General features: G+C 43.0%; 1 protein-coding gene across 4 annotated transcripts in view; it reads right to left on the bottom strand.

The window, feature by feature from the left end:
- Positions 1–27,387, bottom strand: part of NFX1 (nuclear transcription factor, X-box binding 1) — an 85,233-nt gene extending 57,846 nt beyond the window's left edge. For all 4 annotated transcript variants that reach the window (XM_011980007.1, XM_011980008.1, XM_011980009.1 and 1 more), the window contains exons 1-7: positions 27,207–27,387; positions 22,075–23,082; positions 16,078–16,236; positions 14,246–14,323; positions 9,554–9,659; positions 5,505–5,576; positions 2,898–3,037 (exon numbers count right to left, since the gene is read on the bottom strand). In XM_011980007.1, coding sequence (XP_011835397.1) covers positions 2,898–3,037; positions 5,505–5,576; positions 9,554–9,659; positions 14,246–14,323; positions 16,078–16,236; positions 22,075–23,082; positions 27,207–27,231 — 1,588 coding nt within the window. In that variant the 5' untranslated portion in view covers positions 27,232–27,387. The remainder of the gene's footprint in view (positions 1–2,897; positions 3,038–5,504; positions 5,577–9,553; positions 9,660–14,245; positions 14,324–16,077; positions 16,237–22,074; positions 23,083–27,206) is intronic.
- Between the last annotated feature and the right edge of the window lie 405 nt (positions 27,388–27,792).

The raw sequence follows: 27,792 nt of genomic DNA, 5'->3' as shown, positions 1-27,792 counted from the left end.
TCCCCACACCAGCCTGTTTTCACAATAAACTTTAATGAGAACAAAAAAAAAAAAAAAAAAAAGAAAGGGATCCTAGAACTATAATTCAAGAAGATAAACTATTTACATAGCCAAAATATTCTGCTAGATAACTAATGTGGAAAAACAAAAAATCTTCAAAACTGGGTTTGAAAAATCAACTAAACAGAAACAAGGAGGAAGAGACTGGGATCAATACAGTTTTGTACAAAAAAGACTTGGGTGATTTAGCTGAGTAAAAGTCCAATATGAATCAAGAGCTAAAAACAGCAGAAGCCAGGCATGATGGTGTGCATCTGTAGTCCCAGCTACTTGGGAAGCTGAGGCAGGAGAATCTACACTCCGGTCTGTATGACAGAACAAGATCCAAAAAAAAAAAAAAAGGCTCAGTAAGTACCAGGATAGAGAGCTTTTCTACACTTTCTGCTAATTATAGATCCATATGACATAACAGATAATCAAACTGGGCACAGGCAACTCTTCATTCTCTTTGAAGAGACTTAAAAACAGGGGCTGGAACATATTATCCCATTTTCAGCCTGGGATAAAGCTTGAGGAAGCACCCACAGGCAGGGGTCAGGATTCACAACAGGCTTCAAGGCTTCCATAGAAGCCTTGAAGTTCTATTCCACAGAGAAAAGACTACAGAAATTTTAGTCTGGAAAATAATCAGGACACATTTAATCAGTCATCCGTCTCAGTGAAAAATCTCAAGAATGTACTCAAAAAACACCGAGTTTTGAGCAATACTGGTTTTGGTGGATCCCACAAGAAGACTGGCATTGCTGTGAACAATCTGGCTGCTTTTCTTCTGAGACAGAGTCGGGTTCTGTCACCCAGGCTGGAGTGCGGTAGCGTGATCTCGGCTCACTGTAACCTCCGCCTCCTGGGCTCAAGTCATCCTTCCACCTCAGCCTCCCAAGTAGCTGGGACTACAGGTGATTGCCACCATGTCTGGCTAATTTTTTCTTTTTTTTTTTTTTGGTTAGAGATGTGTTTTTGCCATGTTGCCCAGGCGGGTCTCAAACTCCTAGGCTCAAGTGATGCACCCGCCTTGGCCTCCTAAAGTGCATAAGCTACTGTGCCCAGCCCAATCTAGCCACTTTTAAGAGGATGTGTAGTCTGTGAGCACATTTCACAGGGAAGAAATGAAGCAATCACAGCTGTTAGGCCTGAAAGGAAACACTGGGAAAATATATGACAGCTGATTTTGAACAACCCAGGAGGAACATGAAATGTAGAGAAAGGCAGACCAAGGAGAGAGTATATTTCAGGGAAGCAGATTTTGGCTCAATAAAAGAAAAAACTGGGACAATTAGAGTTGTATCATGACCAAACAGCCTACCTAAAAATACAGTGAGCTTTCAGGCTGTTTAATCAGCGACTGAGTAACTGACAACATTCACTTTGGAGAGCAAAGGGGGGATAACTGCACTAAGAGAAAATAAAATTAGATTCCTTTTTTTTTTGAGACAGAGTTTCGCTCTTGTTGCCCAGGCTGGAGTGCAATGGCACAATCTTAGCTCACTGCAACCTCTGCTTCCCGGATTCAAGTGATTCTCCTGCCTCAGCCTCCAGGTACCTGGGATTATAGGTGCCCACCACCACGCCCCAGCTATAAATTTAGATTCTCCTCTCCCATTTCTAGATTGCAGTAATGGAGAGGAAGAGAAAAACTGAAAACATCACAAACATAAACTTATATTCACAATTTAAAAAAGTTTTTCTATTCATGTAGATACTTTTTTCCCATTGATGTACAGCTAGGACACAATAAACACAAATTTTTACATATTCAGTTTTGATTGGTTTCTGATATCTTTTGGTAATTGTATACATCTGTGTAACTAACACCCAAAACAAGGTATCAAACATTTCCATTAACCCAGAAACTGTGTGTCCCTTCCCCTAATTTCCACCACTAGGCAACCACTTTCTAATTTTTATTATGAAAAATTAGTTTTACATGTTCTTAGATTTCACATATGTTCATTTTATTATTATTATTATTTTTTAGACTGAGTCTCATTCTGTTGTCCAGGCTAGAGTGTAGTGGCGCGATCTCAGCTCACTGCAATCTCTACCTCCCGGGTTCAAGTGATTCTCTTGCTTCAGTCTCTTGAGTATCTGGGATTTACAGGCGCCCACCACCACGACCAGATAATTTTTATATTTTTAGTAGAGACAGTGTTTCACCATGCTGGCCAGGCTGGTCTCGATCTCCTGACCTCGAGTGATCCACCCACCTCAGCCTCTCAAAGTGCTGGGATTACAGGCGTAAGCCACTGTGCCCGGCCAGTTCATTTTTAAAAAGATTATTTTGGTCTTTCTAGGTCCATAATAATCTGGTCCTTTCAAGCAGTTACTTTTAAACAGCATTTTAAAATCTATTTAAATTAGATAGGCCAGGCACGGTGGCTCATGCCTGTAATCCCAGCACTTTGGGAGGCCCAGACAGGCGTTATCACTTAAGGTCAGGAGTTCGAGACCAGCCTGGCCAACACTGTGAAACCCCATCTCTACTAAAAACACAAAAATTAGCAAGGCGTGATAGCAGGCACCTGTAATTCCTGCTACTTGGGAGGCTGAGGCAGGAGAATTGCTTGAACTCAGGAGGTGGAGGTTGCAGAGAACTAGGATTATGCCAACGCACTCCAGCCTGGGCGACAGAGTGAGACTCATCTCAAAAAGTAAAAAAAATTATACAGGACAATGACCTATACCGGTATGCAGGTAAAATAAAAAAACTATCTAAGCATTGTATCTCCCAAGGTCTTTGTGACTATAAGCCTGACACCAATCAAAGTTTATCAAGACAATCATTAATAAGGTTCCAGAAAAGAACACAACCATTGCTAGCTGGTGTGCCCACCACTTACCCTGGTTCAAAATGATCTGGCAAGGCTGGCATTGACCCCCATGGCACAGCTCAGCACATTGGTGCTGACCACAGTTCAAAATATTCTCACATGGGTTGGAACAGTGGACTGAGACAGCCTGACCACAGCGAACTGTGTGCCTGCAAAGACAATAGATGTAAAGAGAGCATCAGTCTAAAAGTTCCTGTTGGACAACTAAATTAACACTGCGGCCCTAACTCTTCCCCTCAAAACCTACTCAGCCTTTCTCTAACTTCATTTCCCTTACTTTTTCCAGTAAGTCTCCCTCCTCCAATCCTTATTTCCTCAATTACTCTCCCCTTCTCCACTCTTTTTCTTTTTCTTCTTCTTTTTTTTTTTTTTAAAAATAGAGACAGGGTCTCACTATGTTGCCCAGACTAATCTCAAACTCCGAGGCTTAAGCAATCCTCCTGTCTCAAGCTCCCAAAGTGCTGGGATTACAGGCTTGAGCCACCACGCCTGGCCCACTCTTCTTTTTCTTCCTTTGTTCTTTTTATTTTCCATCCTGTCTTTCTCTCCTATTTTCTGAGTGGTGAGGAACTTAAGGCTATTCCTGAGTATTTGCTTTATGTGATTTCATCTGAGTTCCACGAAGCGGCATGCATAAGGAGAAAGAACGCTGGGGTGAGGAGTTAGAATATCTGGGTTCTAGTCCTAGCTCTGCCTGGAGCTTCCACAGTACTTCACAGACAGGGGAGAAGGATAGCTATCATGTACCCAGATCTGACACACTCAGATTAACAGCACAATGGCATTATTCTGAGACCCAGCACTTAGAACATACTATATGTGACTTTGCTTCCGGGTAGGGAAATAAGCTAATTCTAGTTTTGTTCCAATAAACATCCTGATTTTGCTGAGAGAAGGATATAAGAAAGTCCTTTTTTTGTTTGTTTATGTGAGACAGAGTCTTACTCTGTTGCCCAGGCTGGAGTGCAGTGGCGCCATCTTGGCTCGCTGCAACCTCCGCCTTCTGGTTTCAAGCGATTCTCCTGCCTCAACCTCCCCAGTAGCTGGGGCTACAGGCACGTGTCACCACGTCAGCTAATTTTTGTACTTTTAGTAGAGACAGGGTTTCACCATGTTGGCCCAGTTGGTCTCGAACTCTTAACCTCAAGTGATCCGCCCACCTCGGCCTCCCAAAGTGCTGGGATTACAGGCGTGAGCCACTGCGCCCAGCCGGATAAAGTACTTTTAGACAATTGTCTTCAGGTCTCTTTCTAGGGTAATGGTTAAGCACTTGCAGTCTACTCTCCTGTAAGAAGAGTTTTATCTGATCCCTGACTCTCAACTCCATATTTTGTTCTTAAAAGTCACTGTTATATACATAAATGATCAGCTTGCAGTACTTGACCTAATGACTAACACTGGCCTATTATGCTACCATTCTGCCTAGCACCATGGCTAACGTTAACCCCTTGAAGTAGACACTATTATTTCTACTTTATGATAAGAAAAATGAGGTCCAATGAGACCAAGCAACTTGCCCAGAATCAACAACCAGTAAGTGACAGAACCAGGATCTGACCTTTCTGAGTCAAAACACTTACATGTAATCTCAGGCCACATGGCTATCCTCATAAGTTCAGTAAAGGCTAAACAAATGCACCTCACTGAAAATCTGCATGATTCATCTCATCTTGTGGTTCAGAAATCATTTTAAGATCTTACTGGGCCTCAGAGACACTCCACAGCTATCAGTGATCCTTGTACTAACCATGTAGGAGACCTTGTATTATAATAGAACAAGAGTGGGCTCTGGAGTCACCTATTCTTTCATTCAACAATATTCATTAAAAGATTCCTAGATGCAAGATACTGTGCTAGGCACAGGAAACTGGTCCCAGCCTCCTCGACCTTAACAGGCCTGGGTTCAACTCCTGGTTCTGTCACCCACTAGAGAGGTTAAAAAAAAATCATTGTCGACTGAACACGGTGGCTCACGCTTGTAATTCCAGAACTTTGGGAGGCCGAGGCAGGTGGATCACGAGGTCAATAGTTCAAGATCAGCCTGGCTAAGATGGTGAAACCCCCTCTCTACTAAAAATACAAAAATTAGCCGGGTGTGGTAGCAGGTGCCTGTAATCCCAGCTACTTGGCAGGCTGAGGCAGAAGAATTGCTTGAACCCGAGTGGCAGAGGTTGCAGTGAGCCGAGATCGTGCCACTGCACTCCAGCCTGGGTGACAGACCGAGACTCTGTCTCAAAAAAAAAAAAAAAAAGTTCTTGTCACCTGGTATTTTACCTGAAATAATGGGTAGTCTCACAATCTCACTGTGTGTATAATTTCTTAATCACTTATAAGATTACAAAATAGGGTCATGGGCAGCACAGGGAACTACTATAGAAAACTACTATCCGTAGTGCATTTGGTCTCTCAAGTTGCCCACTTGGCTCTCTTCCAAGTTGTACTTTCCTTCTGTCCTCTCCTTCCTGTTCTAAAGCTTAAAAAAAAAAAAAAAAAAAAAGTACTATTCATGCCTACCATTTATTTGTATCTAGCTACTATTCTTTTATTTTAGAAATTCACAAGTCAATCATGCATGTGAAAGCTGAGGTCTTCTTTAGAGTGCAATTTTAACTTTACCTGGTTCGTCCACATTCACATGTTTTTGTCATAAAGGCAGGGCAGGGTGGGCAGGGTCCTGGATGGCAGAGACTGAAAGAGAAAGGTTTCACTGAATAAACCACAGCCATGTATCCAAATGCGAACAAAGCTGTCCTAGCTGGGTCTTATTGTGAATATGGCAACAAATAAATCTACTCTGACATGTCTTTGTATTTGTTTAAAGTTGATTAAACTATTTGAACAAAGATATCAACTGTACTTTTATGTGCAAAAAACTGACATCATTATCACCATAGACTATTTAACCAGAGAAGTAAATCCCAAGTCAAAATACTGGTTATATTTGGGTCTGAGAGTCAAAGATGACATTTTCAAATACGGTCTTGGTCCACTTACAGCAGTGTGTGGGGATAAAAATAGTTTGCTACTCAGGTAAAAGGCAGAATGGCTAATAGGGTCCTGTAGAAGATCAGAGTCTAAGCAAGGTAATAGAACTCAAATCTACTGGGTTTGTAAGAAGTACAGACATACTCTTCATCAGCTATTGAAGTAATAATCAGCCACTGGGCTAACAATGGAACAGTGAAAAGAAGGCTGACATGAGGGGAGGCATGCTGGTGAGTAACATGGAGAGAATGAAAGGGAAAGGGGTCATAGAAAGAACTGGGCTGAGTGATATGCTATAGGTCAGAATTAGCCCTCTGAAAAATGCTTTTTTAAGGAGCTATATTATAGAGACCAATAGAAAAAAGTTACAATATGGAATTTATGTATTCAAATAAATACTGTCCTCTTCAAAGCAGACACTTTGGCAAATTACACAGTGGTACAGAAATACCACTACTTAAAACATTTTGGGAACTTCTATGACAACCGTTTTTGGAGTAGGAGGGGTATATTCTAGGTGGCAAATCACAACCCTTTGGGAATCAAAAGCCAATCAGAGCCTAGACGAATTAATCAGATGGGTGTGACAGGACTCTCATTCATCGCTAGTGGAAATGTAAAATGGTATGGCCACCTTTTTTTTTTTTTTTTTTTTTTGAGATGGAGTCTCGCTCTGTCGCCCAGGCTGGAGTGCGGTGGCGCGATCTCGGCTCACTTCAAGCTCCGCCTCCTGGGTTTACGCCATTCTCCTGCCTCAGCCTCCCGAGTAGCTGGGACTACAGGCGCCCGCCAACTCGCCCGGCTAGTTTTTTGTATTTTTTTTAGTAGAGACGGGGTTTCACCGTGTTAGCCAGGATGGTCTCGATCTCCTGACCTCGTGATCCGCCCGTCTCGGCCTCCCAAAGTGCTGGGATTACAGGCTTGAGCCACCGCGCCCGGCCTGTATGGCCACTTTTAAGACAGTTTTGCAGTTTCGTACAAAACTAAACATAGTCTTACCATACAATCTAATAATTACGCTCCTAGTTACCCAACTGAGTTAAAAACTTACATCCAGGGCTGAGCGCAGTGGCTCATGCCTGTAATCCCATCACTTTGGGAGGCCAAAGAGGGAGTGTGCTTATAAAGTGCTTTAGTGTGCTTATAAAGTGGTCTGGCTGGAATGTTTAGTTTCTGTGAAACTCCTAAACAAGCTCTGATAATTCTTAAATAAGGTTTAAACATTGAAAACAATACAGGAACAAGTGTCTAGTTTTCTAAGGTGACTCATTTTGATAGACAATACCCATAGGAGACATAAGTTTAAGCATGTTTCTTTAAAGGTGAGTATCATTATTCAACAGTTATATTTTACATATACCTCAATCCTTTTGGGTGAAACAATTTTCATTGCTTGTCAGGTATGGGTGATTCTAGGTTATTTCAAATATCCCAGAAGCCGGGACTCAATCTCAGGTTTTCTTAACTTTTAGACCAGAGGTTCACAACACTGGCTATATATTGGACATGCCTGGAGAACTTTTAAAAATATAGATGTTCACACCAGGCATGGTGGCTCACACCTGTGCTCTCAGCACTTTGGGAGGCTGAGGTGGGAGGATCGCTTGAGCCCAGGAGTTCGAGGGTGCAGTAAGCTACGATAGCATCACTGCACTCAAGCCTGGACAACAGAGCAAAACCCTGTCTCTATGGCTTTTGAGGCCTAACAAGTGTAAATGAGAGAAACCAAAGCTTTCTTGGAGACCAGAAAAGTGCTACTGGGGAATGGGTTTCAGCAACCTCTATGTTGCTGAAAGTAAAAGAAAGTTCCCAAGTCAAGTGTGAGAGCTCCAGAGCCACAAAAGAGAAGGAGCAGGTTTTAAAGTGTTCTTTTCTTTCAGACGTGGTGCTGATCATGTGATCTGCATCAGTTTTCATCTCTGGTAGTCATGAAAGCTTTGGAAAAATAGTCCATGCAGAGGATTAACTTATTATTGAATTTACTGAAAATGACAATTACGGCAGGAATAGCTTAAGTCCTTCCTAAAGAAGGACCTATGCGAGCAGTCAAAGAGAAGGAGGTATCTGACTGCCCAGCAGATCACAGGCCATGCTGTCTAGCCCAGTCTAAAACAGTTCTACTCCCACTGATATTTCCCCAGCACCACCACCATGCCTTGATCTCAAGGCCCCTGGTCTAATACTATCCCTGCTCCAAGCAGTAGAAACACCAAGATAACACTCTGATGCCTCCTTTACTCTTAGACTTGGGTAGTAAAAGTAAGAATCGTCATTTTTTGATCACTTGCCAGAGTCTGTACCCAGCTACATAGGTATAGTAATTCATTTAATTTTCCTAGAACTCTGTATTATTATTACTATCATCATTATTTTACAGATGCAGGCTTAGATAAGTTAAGTAACTTGCCCAAGGTCACATAACTGTTTAAGTAACTTGAACCTAAGATTTAAACCTTTGTCTAGGGTCAAGGCCTATAGAAATTTACTTGTAACTGATCAACTGTTTTTCTATTACTGTGCATTTTTTGGTATTTAGAAGCTGACTGCATACAGTCTACTTATTTATTTATTATTTTTAGAGACAGGGTCTTGCTTTGTTGCCCAGGCTGGAGTGCAATGGTGCAACTACAGCTCATTGTAGCCTTGAGCTCCTCCTCGCTCAGCCTCCCAAGTAGCGGGGACTATAGGTGTGCGCCACCACACCCGGCTAATTTTAAATTTTTTTGTAGAGATGGGGCCTCACTTTGTTGCCTAGTCTGATCTAGAACTCCTGCCCTCAAGCAATCCTCCTGCCTTGGCTTCCCAACGTGTTGGGATTATAGGCATGAGCCACTGTGTCTGGCTTATGGATATAGTCTAAAGCCGGCTGTTTATTGTACAGAAAAGACTGACATCCTACGGCTGGGTGTGATGGCTCACACCAGGAATCCTGGCATGTTGGGAGGCTGAGAAGAGCAGACTGCTTGAGGCCAGGAGTTCAAGACCAACCTGGGCAACATGGCAAAACCCCATTTCTACCAAAAAATACAAAAATTAGCCAGGCGTGGTGGCACATGCCTGTAGTCCCAGCTACTCATGAGGATGAGGTGGGAGGATGGCTTGAGCACAGGAGGCGGCGGTTGCAGTGAGCTGTGATCACACCACCATACTCCAGCCTGGGTGACAAAGCAAGACCCTGTCTCAAAAAAAAAAAAAAAAAAAAAAAAGATCGACATCTTAGAAATATTGTCTGACCAGGACCCTACACAATTGTCTTTCCCCAGACAGAAGGTTCTCCTATACATTCTCTTGGACCTGGATATCCTCGATATCAATGGGGGATAAAACATATGAGTCACATTTCTTCTTAGAAGCAAGCAGTGTAATGTAATGGAAGGAGCACTGGCTTTGGAAACCCTAGCTCCACCATGACCACTGTGACACTGGGCAAGAGGCTTGGCCTTTCTGAGCCTCATCTGTAAAGTGGAGATGATAAATATCTATCTATTACTAGGCAGTGGTAAGGATTCAACAAGTTAACTGACGTAGAGTGCCTGGCACAGGGTGATTTGGGACCATTTACTGAGGTCCCATATCACCCTTCATTCCAAACTGTCACATGCTAACCAGATATGTTTACTTAGAGCCACCAGCAAAGCATGTCCACCCAGAATCCCAACGGAACTGGCATTCCAACTTACAGGTTACAGGAATGTGGGCAGTCCTGGCCAGGCTGTTTCTTTCTACAAACCTCACCACAGCTATGTGGAATTTCATTTCTGCTCCACTCAGGATTCTTTACCTTGCCTGGAACACATCAGATCAGAGAGTCAATGGTACAAACTTCAACCACATCCTCAACTTTAATGAAACAGTGAAGTATAGCTAGACAGCATGCAACTTTAGTGTGGTTTTTATTATTTCAACAAATGTATTATCTCATATCCTAAAATGAAAAGATAAATATAATGCTATTCATAAAAAGTTTCACTGAGTATGATAAATCTTAAATCTTAGATTACCTGGTAAAGATAAAGAAAACGTCACTTTTACTTATGAAAATACTACCTTGACTAACGAAAACATTTAATTTAAGATAAATACCTATATGACAAGCCGTCTATAAATGGGCTTCTGGACTGATATGCAAATTGCTGCTGCAAGGATCAGAGAGAGGGAATAAGAGAAGAGCACCATGGGGAAAGGGGGGAGGCAGTAAGAGATGGAAAGGACACAAATCCCCTGTGTAGCAGGAACTCACCTATTCCAAAACTATAAAGTAGGCATAAAAAAGCTTATAATTTTATAATCAACATCACTGCAAATCTTCATAGCACATCTTCCATGGACTCAGCAGAGACAGGGAAGAGTAAAACGAAGGCACAGGATTCCTCCTTGCCCTTGAGGAATTCATCCTCACTTTGGCAATTTGCACACTAAATTGCAGCCATCCCCAGTCCATGGCCTCTGCTTTTCTCTCTATACTATCTCTTTCAGAAATTTTATTCATGTTGAGAGGTGCAATCCACCTAAAGGCCACTGATCCCCAAATCCACATTTTCTCTCTTGCCCTGAATCTTCAGTTGCAGACCCACATGTCCAAATGTCTGCAGAACACCCTTGCTTGGGGTTTCATGGTCACCTCAAACTGGCTTCATCTACAGCCAAAGTTCACATCTCTCTACAACTCCTCCCTGCTCAGGGCTTCCTATTTCTGTCAGTGACCCCAACTCTGTCAGAGTCACACATGCTCAAAAACTACAGTCATCACTCATACCTCTTTTTACTTAATCACCAAGTTGTGTCAATTTTTCCTACACAGTGGCTCTCACCTCATCTCCTCTCCTACTCCTGCCTCTCTACTGGCCAAAATCTCATCTCCAGACTCTTACGAAAGCTTCCCTGCCTCTGTGCTTTTTTGCTCCAATACAGTGCCCTGGTTTTTCCCTAACATCTCTCAAGAGTTCTACCTCTTGTCCCTGACTCCAAATGATGTTTTGGGGTTTTTTGCTTTTCTTTCCTCTGCAAGTGTTCTACATTACACCCTCTTCTCACTCTGTACCCTTTCATCCGCTAGGGTCTTAACTACTCCTCTCAGCTGTGATTCTCATCCTTAAGTCTTGGTCTTTCCTCAAATATTGCTTCCTGCCTATTGGACACATCTCACTGTATGTTCTGCTCACTCCTCCAGCTCAACATTTCTAAACTGCAGTCACTGTCCCCACCAGACCTTGTTCTTTTGACCTGCCCTTTTCCTTGGTATCACCATTTCTAAAAGCATGAAACTTGGGAGTCACATTTGGGTTCCTCCCATTCCTACTACTGTTAGGAATCAACCTAACACCATATTTTTCTTTCTATCACACTCATTAGAGGCTTGAACTGTTCTTCATCTGGATTATTGTAAGTCCCAAATTGTTTAGTCTCCAGAATACTCTACTCACTGCTACCAAACCCATCTCCATAAAGAACAACGTTGATGCCCTCAGTGGCTTCCCACAGCCTTCCAAATGAAGTCCCAACATCTGACACTGGTATCAAAGGGTCAGCCCTTCCTTTCCAGTCACCTCCCACTTCTCTACTATCATAGACCTTGGGCTCCATAAGTGGATGAATCACTCTTCTCCCAACAGATCCTAAATCCTGTTGATTTTGAACTGCCTATGCTATTCCCTTCAACATATCTTTCTGCCTACCAAGGCTTTACCTAGTTTACAATGTCAGTTCAATTCTACGTCCTTCAAGAAGGCTTCTCTTAAACATCCAGCTGCAAGTCGTAACTCACCCCAAAGATCTCCCATAGTACTTTGTACTTCTAGCAGAGTATTGGTCTAATTGTGTCTTAACTCTTAGACTGTAAGCTCTGTTAGGTTAACCTGTTTTATTCGCCTCTTTCTTCACGGTGCCTCGAACATTGATAAGTTCTCAATAAAAACATGTTAAACTAATGGTCCCCTGGAAGAACAGTGTGAGGCAAAGTCGTCGGTAAATAAGGCCTTTATGTACATTCTCACATCATTTTACCACTTTCAGATCATCTTGACCTTCACTCCACATTATTATATCGCCTTAGAGTCTCTCATCTAATTTGCCAGTAAAGGCTTTAACAAGATTTTTAATTCCATTGTGGTACTTTATGTTTAAAAACCCTTCAAAATAAGGTATTAAGTATTGGTATTGTCCTATTTGCCCAAATTTCCATTGATCTCTTACTTCCAGTTTCATGTTGCCTTTCTGGTAGTAGTATATTCAAGAATATTTATTCCCTCACCTAATACCAATTTAGTATCTATTAAGGCTCAGATTCTGTCAATAAAACATGTAAGACCAGAAAATTCCAAATAATATAAAACAGTGGCCAAAGTGAGAGAGAGAATAACAAAGGAAAGCTTCCTTTGTAAGAGGGCTTTTGGGGTCAGATTTTAAAAGCTACTGTCGTTAAGAATTGAAAGAAGGCCGGGCGCGGTGGCTCAAGCCTGTAATCCCAGCACTTTGGGAGGCCGAGACGGGCGGATCATGAGGTCAGGAGATCGAGACCATCTTGGCTAACACAGTGAAACCCCGTCTCTACTAAAAAATACAAAAAACTAGCTGGGTGAGGTGGCAGGCGCCTGTAGTCCCAGCTACTCAGGAGGCTGAGGCAGGAGAATGGCACAAACCCGGGAGGCGGAGCTTGCAGTGAGCTGAGATCCGGCCACTCCACTCCTGCCTGGGCGACAGTGCGAGACTCCGTCTCAAAAAAAAAAAAAAAAAAAAGAATTGAAAGAAAAGAAGGGAAGTCAAGGAGTTCACCAAGGTATTGTGTCTAGAAGATACAGAGTTGATGGTAAATGACTGACTCTTTGTGAAAGCTGCTAAGTAATGGGAAAGGAGAAATATGAGCAAACCGGTTAGAAAAATAAGGAGAGCATGCAGAAAGAAACAGGAAGAGTTGCCGGGCGCAGTGGCTCAAGCCTGTAATCCCAGCACTTTGGGAGGCCGAGACGGGTGGATCACGAAGTCAGGAGATCAAGACCATCCTGGTTAACATGGTGAAACCCCGTCTCTACTAAAAATACAAAAAACTAGCTGGACGTGGTGGCGGGCGCCTGTAGTCCCAGCTACTCGGAGGCTGAGGCAGGAGAATGGCGTGAACCTGGGAGGCGGAGCTTGCAGTGAGCCAAGATCACACCATTGCACTCCAGCCTGGGTGACACAGCGAGACTCCGTCGCAAAAAAAAAAAAAAAAAAAAAAAAAAGAAACAGGAAGAGTTACTTATTTCAAGAAGGGAATGGTCAAAGGTGTCAAGGGCTATCACTCTGCCAAAAAGATTATGAGCTTATAAACCAGCCTTAGATATTGTTTGGAAAGGAGTCATTGGTGATTTGTTTTTATTTTATTTACTTATTTTTTTGAGATGGAGTCTCACTCTGTCACCCAGGCTGCAGTGCAATGGCATGATCTTGGATCACTGCAACCTCTGCCTCCCAGGTTCAAGCGATTCTCCTGCCTTAGCCTCCCAAGTATCTGAGATTACAGATATGCGACACCATGCCCAGCTAATTTATTTTAGTAGAGACGGGGTTTCGCCATGTTGGCCCGGCTGGTCTCGAACGCCTGATCTCAGGTGATCCACTTACCTTGGCCTCCCAAAGTTTGTGCTGGGATTACAGGCATGAGCCACTAAGCCCGGCCCATTGGTAATTTCTGAATACAGTTTCAGTGAGGCAACAAGACAGAAGCAAAAATGCAATGCTTCAGGGAGGAAGACAGACAGTAAAGAAACAAAATCTGAAAAATCAACAACTAGAGGGAGGTTAGTCATTACAAGGTAGGAAAGGGAAAAAAACCATGCAGAAATGGGCTAGCAGCAAGAATGAGCATCTGGGTTACAGGAAGTTTTCCCCTAATACTTAGGGGAACTGAGATATTAAAAAACAAAGAAGTATTCCATAAAGAGGGAAGATGCCAGGATAGAGTTTATAATGCTGGTTTGTAAAAAAACTGCTTCTTATAAATACCAATGACTTATTTCTAGGATTAAAATAAACACTGTTATTTACTCATACTGCTCAAATCTGGAATATCAAAGCTGTAACTGCTGGGGGTGAGATGAAGCCCACGTCCACAGCTACATCTGCTACCTGGTCAGGCCTGGTCTCAAGACCAAGGAGACCAGCACTACAGCCCAGAAGCAGCATGAGCCTGGTTGGTCATCTCCAAAACAGCCTGTCAGGAGCACAAAGGCCGTGGCTCTAGCTGTGTGATGGACGACATAAATATAGTCTTATAGACTCTTATAGCTTTGAAGTCTCCTTAGTAACTTCTAAAACATGCCCCGCAGATCACCTTTCCTGAACTGAGGTACAATGTATATAGTAAAAGAGACTCCAGTGTATATAAACAAACTTACCACAGAAACAAGTGTAGGTATTAGGAACATGTGCAGAAACATTCTGACAGGCAGGGCACCTCCAACCACTCTGGCCATCTGTCAGGAAAAATGGGAGTAGGCCAAATAAATTTTCTTCCAAAAGCCACATGTAATTAAAAAAATTTAAATCTATAGGAAGCCACAATATTGTAGTGGTAATAATTTCAATGTTAAGCATATCAGACATTTAAGGAACAAATTCACAAAACTGACTGCTTAGCTTGAATACAGCATTTTCCATTGAATATGGGGTTCATTTAAAAAAAAAAAAAAAAGGCTGGGTGTGGTGGCTCACGCCTGTAATCCCAGGACTTTGGGAAGCAGAGGTGGGTGGATCACGAGGTCAGGAGATTGAGACCATCCTGCCCAACATGGTGAAACCCCATCTCTACTAAAAATATAAAAATTAGCTGGGCATGGTGGTGCGCACCTGTAATCCCAGCTACTCGGGAGGCTGAGGCAGGAGAATCACTTGAACCCGGGAGTGGGAGGCTGCAGTGAGCCAAGATCACGCCACCGCACTCCAGCCTGGCAACACAGCGAGACTCCCTTTCAAAAAAAAAACAAAAAATAGAAAATAAACCCACTAGCTAGGCATGGTGGTGCATGTCTCTAATTCCAGCATTTTAGGAGGCTGACGCAGGACTGCTTGAACCCAGGGGTTCAAGACAAGACTGGGCAACACAGCAGATCGTCTCAAAAAAAATTAGCTGGATGTGGTGGCATGTGCCTGTAGCCTCAGCTGCTTGGGAGTCTGAGGCAGGAGGATCATTTGAGTCTGGAAATTCAAGGCTGCAGTGAGACATGATCACACCACTGGACTCCAGTCTGAGTAACAGAGTAAGACTCTGTATCAAAAAAAAAAAAAAATTACAGTTAGATAGAAGGAATAAGATCTAGTGTTTAGTAGCACTATAGCTAACAATAATTTATTGTATATTTCAAAATAACTAGAAGAGTAGAATTGGGATGCTCCTAACACAAACAAATGATAAATATTTGAGGTGTTGGAATCCTAATATGCCAATGACCCTGATTTGATCATTACACATTGTATGCTTGTATCAAAATATCACGTGTACCCTATGAACATGTAAACTATTATGTATGCATAGTAAGAATTTAAAAATGAAAAAAAAAGATGTTTTTTAGTTTGTTTGTTTGAGACAGGCTGTCTCGCCCTGTCACCCAGCCTGGAGGGCAGTGGTGCAATCTCGGATCACTGCAACCTCCACCTCCTGGGTTCAAGCAATTCTCATGCCTCAGCCTCCCAAGTAGCTGGGATTACAGGTGCCTGCCACCACGCCTGGCTAATTTTTATATCTTTAGTAGAGATGGAGTTTTGCCATGTTGGCCAGGCTATTCTTGAATTTCTGACCTCAGGTGATCCACCTGCCTCGGCCTCCCAAAGTGCTAGGATTACAGGCATGAGCCACCACACCAGGCCAAAAATGAGAAGATAAATTAAAAATAGAATTACCATATGATCCTGCAATCACACTTCTGTGTATGTATCCACAGGAAATAAAATCAGTATGTCAAAGAAAAAATAATAGGTAAAAGCCATCATTTTCAATATGAGTGACTGATTTTATCATATCCTAAAATATATTTTAATACTGTTATGTTTAGCTGGTTTATTTAAGATCTATAACTTAATTCTGGTCATCTGAAACACATGATCAAGGTAACATACACTCCCTGCAGAAAAAGTAGTCAAGAGAAATTAAACTGTATTTTTAAAGCTGGGCTTAATACTTGAACACATCAAATGGGTGAGAATAACTACTCAGAAGAGAGAATTAACTGACCTGCTTGAGATGCTGGAGACCTTGCCCATTTCTTTATGCAGTTCAAATGAAACACATGGTAACAGCTTTGACAACTCCACACTGGAGCTGTGACGCGAACCAATTCACAGCACACCATGCACTCATATTTTTCTGTAGTTAGTTGTTCAATCAGAGAACCTGTTTAAAAAACAAAGTAATAAAAAAGATAAACTCAAACACAAAAAACCATTCCTCACTTTAATCAACCAAGGATCATCAAGTCATTCAAGAGAAGAATCCAAACACAGAGATTTTAAGGGATACCTGATTCTGGGTAAGGCGGCTGGCTATTCAGACTGAGGCCAATAAGGGGCAGGAATATGCTGAGGAAGAGGATTTAGAAAGGAGACATTCAGGTGAGGATTCCCATAAATAAGGAAACATTCCCAGGAAAATAGCAGAGTAGCCAAATGACCCTTATAACAAAGCCTGAGGATCCACCGGGCAATATAGAATCTTGCTTTGCATTTTCTATTTTCCAGGATCCTCTAAATCTATCAGATCCATGGATTTAGGTTAGGAAGGGGCTCATGAAGCTGTAGTGTCAGCTATAAGAAGCCCAAGTCTGGGCAGGTTCCAACAACTCATGAGTGTTGAGATGGCTCTAGCAGTTGCCCTGAAAAAGTCTCTAGTCATTCCCTTAACAAAGATATTCTTGGTGCCTACCATAAGCCCCATGGTGGTGTCACAGTCCCTGGCTCCAGGAGCTCCACATCCAATGACAGAGACCAGTGTGTAGTTATCAGCTTAATCCTCCCAGATTTATTTCTGAATACCTTCGCCCACTTCCAAATTTTTTCCTCAAACACAATTACAGCAAAGTCTTTCCAGATTTCAGTAGAGCCAGATACTCTCGATACTCTCAAAACTGAGTGTGAGTGTGTGTAGATGCTTTTCTGAGTACATACTTTTAGCACTGGATTTATTTCACAATATTATTGTTATTTGCTTTCAGGTCCAAATAAGTTAAAAGAATAAAACTAACCTAAAATACAACATTCCAAGCACATTACATATTATTAGTTAGTCCTCTCAAATAGGCTGTAACAGGTTGGGGACGGTGGCTTACACCTGTAATTACAGCACTTTGGGAGGCCAAAGTGGGCAGATCATGAGGTCAGGAGATCAAGACCATCCTGGCCAACACAGTGAAATCCCATCTCTACTAAGAATACAAAAATTAGCTGGGCGTAGTGGCATGTGGCTGTACTCCCAGCTACTAAGAAGGCTGAGGCAGGAGAATCTCCTGAACCCGGGACGCGGGGGTTGCGGTGAGATGAGATTGCGCCGCTGCACTCCACAGCTAGACTCCTTCTCAAAGAAAAAAAAAAGGCTACAACATAGGTACAATTTTACAGATGAAGAAACTGGCTTCATGTAATTAGATCATTTATCCAAGGTCACAGAACTAGAAATTTAAAAGTCAAAATTCAAACTTGTCAAACTATCTGACTCAAAAGCACACATCGTAATATTCCATAATATTGGCTCTCCTAAGATTTACTTTCTGATTGTTCGCTTTGATGTCAAAAGAAAGAGAGAACACCCTGAGACTGAAAGCTCTGTGAGGAGGGAGAGTCTTGTCTACCTTGCTGAGTGTAGTATTTCCAGTGTCTGGCGTATACTATGTGCTCCATTAAATATTTGTTAAATTAATGGATAAAGGAATAAATGAGTGATATCTAGTCTGTTCCACAACCTCTCTCCGTGAAAGTTATAGGCGTCACCAAAGTTCAGGCTTGAGTGCAGTGGCATGATCGTGGCTCACTGCATCTTCAAACTTCTGGGCCCAAGCGATCCTCCCACCTCAACCTCCTGAGTAGCTGGGACCATAGGCGTGTGCCACTATACCTGGCTGATTTTTTTTGTTAGTTTTTGTAGAGATGGGGTCTACCTCTGTTGCCCAGGATGGTCTTGAACTTCTGGGCTTAGGTGATCCTCTTGACTTGGTTTCCCAAAGTATTGGGATTACAGAAATTTAACCAAATTAAAAAAAAAAATCTTCCCTGAACAAGAGTAAATAAAACAAAAGCAAAAACATCTTTTCCAAAAGGGAAAGATGAAGAAACTGTCAGAGGTGGTAGGAGACTAAGGAGACATGACTAAATGCAACGTGGTATCCTAGATTGGGTCCTGAAACAGAAAAAGGACATTCGCAGAAAAACTGGTGAAAACTGAATAACATCTGTAGTTTAGTTAATACGATTATACCAACGCTAATTTCTTAGTTTTAACAAAGGTACTCTGGTTATGTAAGATGTTAACATTAGAGGAAGTTGGGTGAAAGATACATGGGAATTATTTGAACCATCTTTGCAACTTTTCTATAAATCGAAATTATTCCAAACTAAAACATTTTACAAACATCTTTTTCTCTTCCAGGCTTTTAACACTTCGGTGAATGCCAATTCCATTCTTTTAAGTTGCTCAGGCATAAAATCTTCCTTCCAAATACATCCAAAATCTATCCAATTGTTACCTTTTCCACCACTATTACTCCAGTATAAGTCTCCATCATCTTCTACCTGAACAACTGCAATAGTCTCCTAACTTGTCCTGTTGCCTTCTTAGAGCCTGTTCTCCACACAGCAGCCTAATAATATTTTTTTTTTTTTTTTTTTTTTTTTTTTTTTTAGACAGGGTCTCATTCTGTCAGCCAGGCTGGAATGCAGTGGCATGATCACTACTTACTGCAGCCTTGTCCCACTGGGCTCAAGTGATCCTCCTCCTTCAGCCTCCTGAGTAGCTGGGACTACAGGCATGTGCCGCCATGTCCAGCTAATTTTTATTTTTCTGCCTTTTGCAGAGATGGGGTCTTATTAAGTTGCCCAGGCGGGTCTTAAACTCCTGGGCTTAAGCAATCCTTCTGCCTTGGCCTTCCAAAGTGCTGGGATTATAGGTGTGGGCCGCCACGTCCGGCCTCTGATTATTTCAGAATGTAAGACCATGCCATCCCTCTTTCCAGGACCTTCCAGCAGCCGTTCATCTTATTCAGAACCAAATCTAAGGGCCTCACATGATCCAGCCCTTGCTATTTCTCTGACCACCTTTCCTGCCCCCATCTTCATTGCCTGTAATACCCCTCCCCACATTTAAATTTGCTACTCCCCCTGCCTAGAATGCTCTTCTCAAGCCAGCCACAAGGTGCATTTTTGTACTTCATTCTTGTCTCTGTTCAAATGTCACCTTATCAAAGAGGTCAACCTATCTAAAACAGCACTCCTGTCACTCTGTCCTCTTAACCTTCTTAATATTTCTTTTTAGTCCTTATCACCACCTGACATATTAAATATCTAAGTGCTTTCTGCCTGTCTTCCCTACCAGAATGTAAATTCCACCAGTATTCCCTGTACCTAGAACAGTGCTTGGTATGTAGTATTTATGCAATAAATATGAATGAAGTGTTCTCAAAAATGATACGAATAATGTGAGAATGTTAAGGACCCAAGAGATTTGTTAAGCAGAATTCTAAGATGGTCTTCCAGATTCCCACTTCCCTGGTATGCATACCCTATATAATCTCCTCTCCTTGAGTATGGGTGGGCCTGACTTAATCAGGTAAGCCCTTTTAAAAGAGTTGAAAAATCAAACAGAAGTCAGAGAGATCTGAAGTGGCAGCAGTTGCTTTCCTGCAGGCCTCAAAGAAGCAAACTATCATGCTGTGTATAGAGCCATGTGGCAGGGAAACACAGGTGGCCTCTAGGAGCTGAGAGACACTTCTGGCCAACAGCCAGCAAGAAAACAGGAACCTCAGTCCCACACCTGTAAGGAACTGAATCCTACCAACAACCAGTGATTGAAAGATCTCAGATGAGATCACATCCCTAGCCAAATTTGGAGACATTGAGCAGAGAACCCAGCTAACCTGGACCCATTCATCTGACCCACAGAAACAGTGGCACAATAAATGTGTGTTATCATAAGCCACAACATTGTGATAATTTGCTATAAAGCAAGAGATAATTATTAACCAGCCTTAAGGATTCAATAACAACTCTGGTATAACATTGTTTTGCTTCACACATACATTGAGGTTCCAAGAACAACCCTGATGAACAAGCAACTAGAACGACAGGCTGGTGTAAAAACAGGCCCTGGGTAGATGGTGGCTTCAAGGGTTGGGCTGTGTCTCACATTAAACTGGAGAGGGGTTAAGATAGTGAAGGTCCATGAGGAAGAGCTAGCAGAATAAAACTATTTAGCTTGATGAAATATACACTTAGAGCAAAATGATAGATGTCTTCGAATACTGCAAAAAGCTGATTTGCAATAAGGAAGAGGGGAGCTGTGAGAAGAGAGACTAGTTGCTATGTTGCTCCAGAGGATAAAACTTGAACCAAAGGATAGAAAGGAAAGGAAAGAAGCTTTCAGTTCAATATAAGGATGAACTTTTAAACAGTCGGAACTGAGTACCTACTATGTTTCAAGAGCTGTGTGGGGCAGCAGGGTCACAAAAAAAGAAAAGAAATACACAGTGTCTGTTTTTAAGGAGTTTACGGACTAGTAGAGGACAACGAAGCATAAATAAACTATGGCTTCCGGTAGTAAGTTCTATAATAGAAGCATGCAAATATAAGAGAAAGATATAAGTGTAAGGGCTGTAAGAGATTAATGCTATCTATAGAGGTGAAAAAAGGTTCCCTGGACATGTAACTAAAGTAATTTTTCCCCCACCCAAGACAGGGTCTTGCTCTGTCATCCAGGCTGGAGTACGATAGCTCACTGCAGCCTTGATCTCTTGGGGTCAAGTGATCCTCTCAGCTTCCTGAGTGTCTGGGCCTACAGGCATGCGCTAACATGCCTGGCTAATTCTTTTATTTTAATTTTTTTGTAGTGACAGGGTCTTCCGATGTTGCCGAGGCTGGGCTTGAACACAGGTGTTCCTCTCACCTCAGCCTTCCCAAGTGCAGGAATTAAGACGTGAGCCACCATGCCTGGCCTAAAGTAGCTTTTGAAAAATGAATAAGACTTCGCCAGCGAACTGAGTGACAAATTCGAGAGAGAGGGAGCCACATGCAACAGCATGCAAAGACAAAAAAGTGTAGAATCCAGGGAATAAAATGTGATAGATACTGAGGCAGCAGCAGAAGATGGGCCTGTTGAGTAAGGCAGAAGCAGTAAATGGAATTAAGCGGGGGAGTGACACAGTTTAATGTGTGTTTTAGGCCAGGCGCAGTGGCTCATGCCTGTAATCCCAGCACTTTGGGAAGCCGAGGCGGGAGAATCATCTGAGGTCAGGAGTTTGAGACCAGCCTGGCCAACATGGTGAAACCCCATTTCTACTAAAAATACAAAAATCAGCTGGGAATGGTGGCACACGGCTGTAATCCCAGCTACTTGGGAGGCTGCGGCAGGAGAATCATCTGAACCCAGGAGGGGTTGTGGTGAGCCGGGATCAGTACCACTGCACTCTAGCCTGAGCAACAGAGTGAGACTCCTCTCAAAAAAATAAATAAATAAAATATGTGTTTTATAAAGATTGCTCTCTGATGCTAGTTTAAGAGGTGAACTGAAAGAGAAATTAAGAGATGACAAGATCAGTTAGGAACTGCTGCAACTAAGCAGACCAGATGAGGCAGATGAGATGATGCAGGATGAAACCAACAAAGGCAGCAGAGGTGTTATGACCCACCACTTGTGCTTTCACAACTCAAATACAATCTTGTAACCAGACATCTACACCACCCCTATTTGCATTTTTGAAAACCCTTACAAAATTCCTCATTTGGAAAAGAAAAATAATTATTATTTGTATTTGCTTGTGATATGCATAAAATTAAGTGCTTACCTAGAACTGGGGAGGGGAGCAGCGAGTGGTGGTAGAACTTAGGCAGACAGTGAATAAAGATTGAGACTTTTCACCGTGTAACTTTTCACACCTTCTGCTTTCTAAATTATGTGAATATATGACTTATTTAGAAATTTAAATAAAAAAAAAACACAACAAAATATTTCCACCAATCTAGGTAGGTTTACCTGTGTGCGTTTCCACATTCTTTAGCACATGGTTCTGTTTGCCTCTGGGGAAAGGAGATACTACTTGAGGATCCTGCCTCCGTACAGTGCATTTCTCTTGGTCAACCCTCCTGGAAGACTTGTTGATGACTGCCAAGTTCTCACTGTCACAGGTAGATTTTGCTGGTCTTTCATTGACGTTATCCTTTGGAATGGGGCCCATGTTGTTTCTGTGTCCTGCATTTGCATGTCGGTGGCCCTCCTGTTTGGGTGGATTTCTGCCTGGTCGTGGCCTGGCCCCCTCCACTTCCCAGGGAGGCCTTTTCTGTGGGTATCTTCTCTGCTCATTTCGTCTGGCTCCATACCCATCCAATACTCCTTTTCTAGAGGATGCATCTGAAGAGTCAGGGTGGAAAACCCCCACAGGTTTGGTATTTTCGGGTCCAGCATCCTCGGGTTTTGGAGTTGCTCGGTTACTCCATTCACATTTGAGTTTCCCCTTGACTTTTGGTCCTCTACCATAGCTGTATACAAATTGTGTTGCTTTTTTGGGTTTTGCTCCCCTGGGATCTGCACCCACAACTTCCTTCTCACTCTCAGAAGGGCTATGCTCTCTGAGGTCTGTCCCACTCTCTGATCTGGTCGAGCTCTCTAATCCAGCTGTATCTGAGGTCTGCTCAGCAAGACTCTGTGCTTTCTTGACTCTGATATGGTGCTTCTCATTCCTCAATTTCTGCCAAGGTTGACTCTGAAGGCCATGGCTCTTGGGCGATTTATTATAAGGAGAGGACTGGAAAGACGTCAGTTGACTCTTAGGTTTGCTTCCTGAAGGATGATAACTATGCTGATGAACAGCAGAGATTTCATCATAAGGGACCTGCCTGGAAAGGTGACAGGGAGGTGGTGAACTGTAATTTCTTCTACCAGTCCTATTAGAGTCTAATCTCCTTTGAGTCGCACAATTTAGACCAGAGTTTTTTTTCTCCTGAGGAATGAATTCAGCAGCATCTGTATTGAATTTAAAAGTACCTAGGACATAAAAAATAGACATGCCAGTAAAGAAATTAAGCTTCATCCATGAAACTCATAGACTCTAAGCCAAATCTAAAAATCATTTTCCTTAGGACTTTGTATAAACATGCTGTTAAGTAAGACCTATGTTTCCAGTGAAGGTGGTGGGTTCAAGGTGCTTGTGGAGGACTAATCAATCATTATTCCATGTCCAAAAACCAAACACCAATAGCCAATGACAGCTAAGTGCTGTTGAGTAAAAATGCTCACCTGGGCCATAAAGTACTATGTATACACGTATTTCTTTTATTACAAAAATTTAAGGCCAGCTAATAGTTCAGGGATATCAATCATCAGGTTCCATGTGGTCTTCTTTCAAAACACTAAAGCAGCATTGTGTAATATCAAGTAAACAGGCTTTGCACTAAGCCAAAATGGGTTAAAGTCCGCCTGTTCAACTTATGGTATGAACTTAGGGATATCCCGTGTCTGCTTTTAGTCTTAGTTTCCTTGTCTATGGTAAAGGATGACAATACTTATTTCAGTGGTTACTGAGAAATTCAAATACGATTTCATAAATAGTACTTAATAAGTGTATTAGTTTTCATCTCTTTCCCCTAGGAATATATTTTGGGTTTTCCATACACAGTCTCTATGATATGGTTTACAATCCCAAAGTGGAAAAAATTAAGCATACTCCCCTTCAACCCACTCATGTTCCCCCAGAAGATGCTTCTTGGTACAGTCAATTCAGTCCCTGAAGTGCAAAGACAAAATGGTTTGCCTAAGGACATAAAATTAGTAGCAAAGTCAGAACTATGGGTAGCATACAGAATATACTATAAATTGATAAGACCTGGAAGACGTGGGTTTAAGTCACTTACCACTTATTGTGACTTTATGAAAGTTACTTAGTCCCAGTTTCCTTACATGTAATGAAGACAGTAACAATCTCTACATCAAAGAGTTGCAATGAAGAGTAAAGCAAGTTAATAACACACATAAAATAGTTAAAATGGTACTCTATCATTGCTGTTAGGACTACAGAGTATCTGAAACACACAGGTTTGAGCATAGGTGGGTGCAGTATAGAGGCTAAGGGTTTCAGGTTTAATAATAAGGCCTAACATTTATTAGGTATTATGTGCCAGGCACTATCTTAAGCACTTTACATGTATTAACTCATTTAATTCCTACATTCCTGATGAGAAAAATGAAGCACAGAGAGTAAGTAACTTGCCCAAGGCCACAGAAGTATTCCAAGGAAGACTTGGGATTCCAACTCAGGATGTGTATTAGAGACCATGCTCTGCTCTCACACTAACAGAGTTTGGGCAGTGGGTACCACAGACACATACAGTGAAGAATGGAATGATCATAAAGGTCATAGAGTAACCTCTCATCCAATTCAGGGTTTGTCCTGAAAGCTTTCACACAGGCAGAATTCTAAGGGGTAGGATGGACGGCCTCACAAAATGACAAGGGGATTAGACAAATGCAGAAGGTGGCAGAGGTATTCTGGAAACATAAGATAATTTAAAGATTGAAATGGTTAAATTGGACCAGTGGGTATTGTGTAGTTCTATCTTGCTTGAAAAAGCAAGACTGGAAAGAAGGGCAGAAATAAGATCAGTAAAGATGTCTAGAGAAGCCTAGTAAATGATGGGAAAAGAGTGCTTCATGTTAAGCAGTAATGAGTCGATATAACTAGAGAATCCAGAGAAGGTTGCATGTATTCATATACAGGATATGTTCAACTAGACATGAGGCAGGAGGCAAAGCCCTCAGGAAAAAAACCCATAAGAGACATGAGGAAGGGAAATAGGACACATTGATAAGGAAACTGGCCATGGCAAAGATCAGAGACACCAATTTTTTTTTCACTATTTCAAGCAGCTGGAAGTTAGTAAATAGGATATCCAGTCACCATGGCTACAATACAAGTAAGTGGTACCCTGAATCCAAGATAACACAACGGCACAGTAGGTGTCCAACAGGTGGGTAGGGCAGAATAAAGAGAAATCCAACTGGCAGATTAGAAAGTCCAGAGACAAGGCTGGTATTGCAGAGTCTGCTCATGGACAGAAAGGTATCCTCTACACTGGGCTTCTGTTTAAAGACTCTGATGGCCGGGCGCGGTGGCTCAAGCCTGTAATCCCAGCACTTTGGGAGGCCGAGGCGGGCGGATCACGAGGTCAGGAGATCGAAACCATCCTGCCTAACACAGTGAAACCCCGTCTCTACTAAAAAATACAAAAAACTAGCCGGGTGAGGTGGTGGGCGCCTGTAGTCCTAGCTACTCGGGAGGCTGAGGCAGGAGAATGGCGTAAACCCGGGAGGCGGAGCTTGCAGTGAGCTGAGATCTGGCCACTGCACTCCAGCCTGGGTGACAGAGTGAGACTCCATCTCAAAAAAAAAAAAAAAAAAAGACTCTGATGATGAGGGTGTGGGCTAAAGATGACGCTAAAATAATAACTCGGAATGGGAACTAAAGCAAAATCAAACTAAAGCACACGAAAAGGAGTAAGGAGGTCTTTGGATTAGAAGATTTTGCCTCATTAGATACTTTGTGGGTTGGAGGTAATAACTTGGGCACAACACCAAAGTTCAACACGATGACTCACAACTAGGCCCCACCCAATTCTTCTTCAAACACTGAAGGGTACAGAAATGAGTCAGAAATGAGCCTGTGGATGAGATGATCGATGGATCCAGTTAGAGAATCTGGTGAAGGACTAGGTAAGGAGAATAAAAAAATACCCAGCCCAAAAAGTTTTCCAACCCCAAGGAAGACTTAATATCCACAACAAGACTAGGGTATACCAATGCAGTGTGTTTTCCAACTTTTTTTTTTTTTTTTTGAGACGGAGTCACGCTCTGTCGCCCAGGCTGGAGTGCAGTGGCGTGATCTCGGCTCACTGTAACCTCCGCCTCCAGGGTTCAAGCGATTCGCCTGCCTCAGAATCCCGAGTAGCTGGGACTACAGGCGCGTGCCACCACGCCCGGCTAATTTTTTGTATTTTTAGCAGAGACGGGGTTTCACCGTGTTAGCCAGAATGGTCTCCATCTCCTGAGTTCGTGATCTGTCCACCTCACCCTCCCAAAGTGCTGGGATTACAGGCGTGAGCCACCGCGCCCAGCCCCAACTTTTTAAACTAAGAACCATAGTAATAAATACATTTTACCTGCCACCCAGTATACAAATACACATATGGTCTTCTTGGTGCCCCAACAGCTGGTCGGGGACAGAGCTAAGATTCAAACCAATGGTTTCCAAACTCCATTCTGCAAACTGCTGCCCTGTTTTCCAGAGTGGGCTGTGACATATTTTTAAACGAAATGGAAAACAGAATATATTGCTGATTGTAAAACAAACCAACCAACCCCAATGCTTCCAGAAACTTCTGATTCGCTTTTATATTTATGTAAGTGTTCAATATTTAAGGTCGTGATGCAAAATGTTTCTTTTGGTTGCTGTCCAACAAATTTGGAAAACAGTGATCTATGGAACACCCTGAGGAAATGGATGTTATATTAACGAACAAATGAGGCTGTCTCTACACACTGAGGCAACTCCAGGAGGGGGTGAGTGAGTGAACAATTATGGAATAGGTACAGTACAGGGCGCGAGCCATCACAGGAATTAACTTATCCACTCCCACCTGACAGATGAGGAGACTGAGACTGAGTCACACTAGGTTCGTAGCAGGCTGAGACTCTAAACTACTGGAGTTCGGCTCGCGCCCACGCCACCACTCCAGGCAGTGTGAGCACACCACACCCTACACGTCAAGAGCCCGCCACCGTCACGGGCTGTGACCTGGCCGACGCCCGCCTGTCGAAGGTCAGTGCGCCGCTGCCCCAGAAAGAGCCTGTGGGAGGGCAGTACACCCACACCGACTTGCAGCGCCGGGACAAGTCCTCTTTCCTCCTAAACCCAGTTACTAAGCTTCACCACCTAGTCCAAGAGAAGAGAGATCTCTGTACGCACGATGTGCGGGGCTTGGCCCTTCCGAGCCACTATCCCCAGCCCTAGCATGCGCTACTCTCGCGATATGAGTAGCTGGGGCCCTAGAACTTCGTCACTGACCCAATTTCCGTTCCCTAAAAGGGGCCCAGTCCCGCTAGGGCCGGGATAATACCTGAGACAGGAGGCGCCTCCGCCATCCCGTGCCGCAGAACCTAGATCGAGTCGTACAGCCAAGCGAGCACTGTCACCAGATCACGTGCTCCGGACTTCCGGCGCCGCGAGAATATTCGCATCTGTGCGTCGTGTAGATGGCCACAGAGGTTGCGCAGCCCGAATCTGTGCGGCGCGTTCGTGACGTCAGATAGACGCACCAGGTGTCGGGCGGGAGGAGGAGACTAATAGCTGGATGGAAATAGCAACAATCGCGGAGCGAGAGGTTGGCCACTTGCGTAATCATCGTGGTTTTCTTTCTTTTTTGATATAGGGTCTTGCTGTCTTACCCAGGCTTGAGTGCAGTGGTCCGATCATGGCTCACTATAGCTTCAGTCTGTAATCCCCCCGCCTCAGCCCCCGGGGTAGCTAGAACTACAGGCCGAGCCACCATGCGCGCTATTTTTAGGGAGACGGGTTTCGCCATGTTGCCTAGGCTGGTCTCCAACTCCTGGCCTCGAGCGATCCTGCCGCTTTGGCCTCCGAAAGTGCTGGGCTTACAGGCGTGAGCCACCACTCCTGGCTCCAAACTTTTTTTTTTTTTTTTT

This window comes from Mandrillus leucophaeus, unplaced genomic scaffold (assembly GCF_000951045.1).
Source record: "Mandrillus leucophaeus isolate KB7577 unplaced genomic scaffold, Mleu.le_1.0 Scaffold208, whole genome shotgun sequence".
NCBI classification, from domain to species: domain Eukaryota; kingdom Metazoa; phylum Chordata; class Mammalia; order Primates; family Cercopithecidae; genus Mandrillus; species Mandrillus leucophaeus.
This window is presented reverse-complemented; position numbering and strand designations above follow the sequence as displayed.